The sequence below is a fragment of the Prionailurus bengalensis genome, chromosome A3 (assembly GCF_016509475.1).
Source record: "Prionailurus bengalensis isolate Pbe53 chromosome A3, Fcat_Pben_1.1_paternal_pri, whole genome shotgun sequence".
Taxonomy (NCBI): Eukaryota; Metazoa; Chordata; class Mammalia; order Carnivora; family Felidae; genus Prionailurus; species Prionailurus bengalensis.
Window position 1 is genome coordinate 134080716 of NC_057354.1, and position 6000 is coordinate 134086715.

A 6000-nucleotide genomic window follows, 5' to 3' on the forward strand; every position below is an offset into this window, starting at 1 on the left:
CCAAAAACACAAACACACGGGCAAGAAAAGATTATGTCCTTCCGACAACAGATGCAGAATCTACGAGTCTGGGATCTGGAAGAGCCCTCTTCACAAAGGGCTGAGGTTCAGAATCACATTCTTGCCTAAAAAGCACAGGGGCCAGGTTCCCGCTAGAACTGCTGGGAGGGGCATCTGGCCCCAAGGACAGCAAGGCCCCTGGGAATCTGTGCAGCCCACAGGCTCATTTTACCCCTGCAGTTAGAACCCTGTGCTTGTGACAGCAATGAGATTTCCAAGGTAACCAAGGACCACAGAGTAGAGAGTTACGGCCCCGGAAGGAAGCAGATTAAATTGTAATACTTACGAGTCAACGTCAAATTTATTTTTAAAACTACATATCCAACAAAAGCCAAATAGGCAAGGCAGCATGGATGGCGTTTTACAGGAGGACTGAACTATCAACATGAATATTCCAAGTATGTATACAACCTTTTCTTATTCTGAGAATATTTCAAAGCGCCTAGAGACTCCAAGAAACGGAGACAGAAATAACCCCCCCAAAAAGGTGGGGGGCGGGGAGAAGCTCACTTCTCAGAGTTATGTCACAACTACTTATTTTTTTCCATTATTTCCAAAAACACAGATTCCATCCAGTTGCAGCAGCAGACTTGGCTAAAAATGTGCACAATAATTACTTCACCCAGAGAAAGTGATCACCAGGCGAGACAACACACTGGTTAAAAAAACCCAAAAAACCAAAAACAAAAAAAAAAAAACAAGCATGGGTTAACAAATATAGTTTTCATTCACTTAACTCATTCAACCATTCCTCCGTTTTCTCTACTCTTCCTATCCAACCCCCAGGTAAACCCATGTTGGTGCCAGAGCCCTCAACAGGTTCTACGGATTAACTATGTTGTCAAGCAGTTAGCATTTACTAGACCAGGTGCCTGTCAGATACTGTGCTGTATCTTATCTCATTGAACCCTCCCCACCACCCTCTGAAGTAGAGAGGTATTGTTATCCAGAACTTAGTGCTGAGGAAAATAAGAAAACGCACCTCAGCCAAGTTCACAAAACTGGCAAGTGGTGGAGTCTGAACTTGAACCCATAACTATCCAACAAATGAGGAATTCAGAGAATTCAGCATCACTAAAAGGGACAGAAGACGGGGGCGCCTGGCTGGCTCAGTCGTAGAGCATGTGACTCTTGAGCTCAACTTCTGATCCCGAGGTTATAAGTTCGAGCCCCACGCTGGGTGTAGAGATTACTTAAAAATCATCTTAAAAAACAGCAACACTTCTGAAAACAGCGTGGAGCCAGCTCTTCAACTTACTAGGCTCTATAACCTTGAACAAATTACCTTCTCTGAGCCTCAGTTTCCTCATGTATAAAGCAGCAATAAGGAATAAATACAACAGATGTGATATTCATAGCGCAGGGTAGGGACCCAACAGCTACCAACAGCCCAGCTACCGACGTACGTATCCAAAAAGTACATGTCAGTTGTAAAACACTTTCTATCAGACATAACCTATATTGGAAAAAATAGGTTCCCAAAGGTTTATCAGTTTAAAATTAGTTTGCTAATCCCATGACTCATTTATTTAAACACAGAAACAGGGCTTGCAAATTTTAAATTTATTTTATGGTAAATGACTATGTCACAAGAGCCACTCTCTGCCTCACTTCAGTATGAAAAGTTAATGCTTGCTGAAAACTGAAATATGTGGGCATCACTTGTTAATGCAACTATTTGGAACAAGTTTTGGAAATGGGAATGAACACTACACACCCCAGGAGAGAGCATTATTTAAAGGAATCTACAGTGATTCCTCAGAGAGTAAACACCTCTCAAATCTAGTTTTCTCACAAATCCAAACTCACGGGCCGCCTGGGTGGCTCAGTTGGTTAAAGCATCCGACTTTGGCTTGGGTCATGGTCTCTCGGTTCGTGAGATCAAGGTATGTGGAGCCTGCTTGGGATCCTCTCTCTTCACTCCTCCCTCTCTCAAAATAAATAAACGTTAAAAAAAAAAATCCAATTCACATATTTCATATCATAGTATGAACAGTGGATTTGCCTAAAGTGAAAAGAGACCTGGGATGCCTGGGTGGCTCAGTCCATTGAGCACCTGACTCTTGATTTTGGCTTAGGTCATGATCTCACGAGTTCAAGCCCTGTATTGGGCTCTCCACTGACAGCACAGCCTACTTGGCATTCTCTCTGTCTCCCTCTCTTTCTGCCCCTCCCTCCCTCCCTCTCTCTCTCTCTCTCAAAATTAAATTTTTAAAAGTGAAGATAGACTTGTAATGACTTCAATTTTTTCATTTTTGAAAGTTTAACCAATCCGTGTGCTTGGATGGCAACAGGGAGCAAGCTTGCAATTTAATAAAATGACCAAATCCAGTCTCTTTTTAATCTGCTCAGTAACTGAGCTCTCGGGTAATCTCCTGCACAGCATACAAAAAAAAAAAAAAAAAAGGCTTTGGAAATTACACACTGCAAACGAAAATTAATCAGAGGAAGGGTATGCCAATTTTAAGAGCAATTCCTATTTGCCTAACTCTCCAGCACCTGCCAGTGTTAATAATATTTAGCTGACAAACAGCAGTGGGGAAAAGAAACAGAACTTTCTATATAATCAAGCCTTCTTTAAGGCATCGTGTACGAGGCTTCCTTCCCTAAAGAAACACTCAGCCACTTTTTTGGTTGCAATCATGCCATAGGCATCATTAATGGTGTATTCTCAAAACAGGATGAAACTGTTCCCCTTGCTTTTCAACCAGTACTTCTGAAAAAACTTCTCTGGGTCATCTCCATCTGCCTCAGTTAAAGCCTTTTTTTTTTTTTTTTTTTTTTTTTTTTTTTTTTTTAATTTGAAGCCAACATTTTTAAGCCTTGCTGACACAAGTAGATGTGGGATTACAGAACTCACTACAAAAGGTTTACATGCAGCTCTCCTCCACCAAAACAACAGGAGAGAAGAAAGGAGGGAGGGAGGAGGGGGCCCTGGCTATACTTAAAACATTCATAATGCTAAATCTATTACTTTTAACTGTTTATGTCTACACAAACATAAATCCCCACTAAGAGAAACATTCTGGGGTTTTTTTTTTCCCCCAAGCAATTCCTAACAGTAGATGCTCTGCTCAAAGTGGGCAAAAAAAAATTAATGGCATCGCTTAATTTAAAAAGCTCTGCCGTGACCTCCCCTCACTCACTCTAGCCCAATCATCTTCTTCTAAAATGCCTGCGATACCCCATTTTAAGGCTGTAACTTGACATTCTGGCCAAGAGAAATTTAATCATCTATTCTATACTGCCACACGCGTGGCTTGTAAACCAGTTACCTATTAGGAGCCAAGCAGAGTGCTAAGCACGTCACACACCGCGTCTCTGACCCTCATAATGGTCCGGGAAAGGATGCATTTATTACTCCTGTTCGCTAGGTAAGGAAAACCAGAGCAGAGAGGCGAGGAGCTACCCTAAACCACACAGCAGCGGGGGCCCTGGACTCACAAACTCTGCCCTACAACGCATGCTGCTTTGACTGTCAACCTAAGCTTGTTCATTCCTGAGGGTTCTCTCCGCAGGATGTGGAGGGCTTACCAGTTAGCACTAGGCATGATGACTTTGCACCTTGAAAGCACTTGATTAAAATCAGGCCTTTTCTAGGCTGATGGGGAGGAGGGCAATCGGGGGGGGGGGGGGGGTTCAAGAGGGTGAGACACACGTCTTCGGATCAGAAGCCCCGGCTCCGCACTCAGCTCCCCGCACTCGGTTGCCGGGCGCGGTGTGGAATGCGGCCAGGCCTTCCCCGCTAAGGTGTGCGTGCACACCTTCCCCGGACGGCCGGGGTCCTCCCACGGTCCTCCCACCCACCCGAGGGGCGGGCAAAGGGGGCCAGGGCTGCAGCGGGGCTCGGAGCACACGGCTGCGCCGCGGGGCAGGCTGCGTGCAGGGGCTCTCCCAGAACAAGTGGGAGGTGGGCGCCGGGTGAAGGCTGGCGAGCCCACCACCCCGGCCGCGGCGGGCGCGGGGGGTCCCAGCTCACCGCCCACTCCGCCTTCCCGGCCAAAGTTGGCCGCGCTGCGGGAAACCGCCCGGCCCGGGGCCCCGAGAGGGAAACGAGGGCGGCGGGAGGAGGGGGGTCTTAAAAAAGGCCCAAGGTAGCCATCAGCCATCTCCTCGGAGCCACCTACACGGAACAAAGGGCTTCTGTGTCGGGCAGGGGTGGCCCGGCCGCGTCCGATTTGGAGGAAAAGAAACTTTTCCCGGGCTGCGGGCGCGGGGGGCAGGGGCGGGGGAGGGCCGGGCGGCGGGCAGGGCGCGAGGCCACCTGAGGCCGGGGCCACCCGCCCCCGCCGCCCGGCGACGCCCGCCCGGCGCCGCTCACCTCCTCGATGGCCGCCACCGTGTTCCGGCACTGCGCGGTGCGCGTGGTGAAGCTCGAGGCCGTGGGCGCCTTGTAGTCCTCATGGGTCTCGGCCACGAATTCCGACACGGAGATCTGGTCCGGCATCGCCTCGGCGCGCGGGCGCGGGCGGCCGGCCGCGGGGGTGCCGCCGCCTCAGCCGCCGCGCGGGCTCCGACCGGCCGCTCGGACGCCGCCGCCGCCGCGCCCGCAGCTCGCCCGGCCGGCGGACAAAGGGAAGCGCCGGGGCGCGGGCCGCCGCCGCAGGAGCCGCAGGAGCCGCCGCAGGGCGCGGGTCGGCCGCCCGCGGGGCCGGGCGGCGGGAGCAGGGGCCGCGCGCGCAGCCCCGCGCAGCTCGGGCCCGGCCGGTCCGCCAGCCGCGCCGAGGGCTCCGCCGCCTGCCCTCCCGAGCGAGCCCCGAGGCGGACGCGCAGAGCCGGCGGGAACTGCCGGCCACCCAGCCGCGGGCCCCGAGCGACTCCCGCGGAGAGGGGCGGGTCCGGGCCGGGGGCGGCGGCCGGCCGAGCGCGGGGCGGGGCGGCGCGGAGGGCCGGGCCGCCAATCCGCGCGCTCGCCGCCGCCGCCGCCGCCGCCGCCGCCGCCGGGAAGCCGAGCCTGCAGGAAGGAAGGCGGCGCGCGCCCCGGCCCGCCGAGCCGCTCGCCCGCCGCCGCGCGCCGCATTGTCTCGGCGTTCGAGCCCCACGCCGCGCGCCGTGGTTCGAGGGCGCGCCCCCACCCCCACCCCGGGCCTCGAGGCCAGGCGGGGCCTCGTCTCACCCTTCCGGGCCCAGCCACAGTCTACCCTCCCCTACCCGGCGCTAGGAACCTTCCTTGGGGTCCCCCCCTAAACCGCGGGGAATGCCCGTCCAGGCGAGAGAGAAAGTGTGAGCAGCTCGCCCCCTGCCGGACGGTGCGCTCCGCCCCCGCCCGCCCGCACTCGGCGCGACGAGTGTCTCCCGCGCCCAGCCGGGCATCACCCGCACCCCACCCCCCACCCCCGCCCGCCGCCAGTTTGGGGTTCGGTAACGGTGACAAGAAATGACCATATGGTGATGCTCCCGTGCTCTGTGTAAAGTCCCCTAATCCTCTCGAGCTCACGAGGCACGTAAAGCGAGGGTTATTTGCTTTATATAGAACACGCAGCCGCAGAGCACACGGTGAAGGCCCCGGGGGCGACCGGGGCTTCAAACTCGGGTCCCGCTGACTTCGAAGTCTGGGCGCTGCCGAGCTCACAGGCCCCTAGGAAATGTCCCCGTCGTGTTTCCGAAAGCTTGTACGAGCCTAGTTCGTTGGAAATAGTTTTAGAGTACCAGACCAGGACCCACCCTGGGAAGGTCACTGCATGCCCTCAAGTGAAATTCCTGCAGGAAGTGGAGGGAACCCAGGCAGTGGATGCGAACCTGGGGACAGAGCCCCTCTTCCTGTGGTTTCAGAGGGGACACGCAACAATGGCAGGCAACTCTCATGCATAACTGATTCAGCACGCAGTTTGAATTCGTACAGATTTTCATGTAACAGCTCTTAAGGAAACTTTAAGGGTTATTTTTAAAAATCCAGAAGCTCTGAAGACACTAGTCCAATGAAATCACACCCTATAACTC

At 53.8% G+C, this 6000-nt stretch overlaps 1 protein-coding gene across 8 annotated transcripts in view; it reads right to left on the minus strand.

The window, feature by feature from the left end:
- The window catches only part of ASAP2 (ArfGAP with SH3 domain, ankyrin repeat and PH domain 2), a 171575-nt gene extending 167017 nt beyond the window's left edge, over positions 1-4558 (minus strand). For 6 of the 8 annotated variants that reach the window (XM_043604562.1, XM_043604561.1, XM_043604557.1 and 3 more), the window contains exon 1: positions 4382-4558. In XM_043604562.1, the coding sequence (XP_043460497.1) occupies positions 4382-4507 (126 nt within the window). In that variant the 5' untranslated portion in view covers positions 4508-4558. The remainder of the gene's footprint in view (positions 1-4381) is intronic. The other 2 variants (XM_043604560.1, XM_043604556.1) reach the window with 1 other exon arrangement.
- Between the last annotated feature and the right edge of the window lie 1442 nt (positions 4559-6000).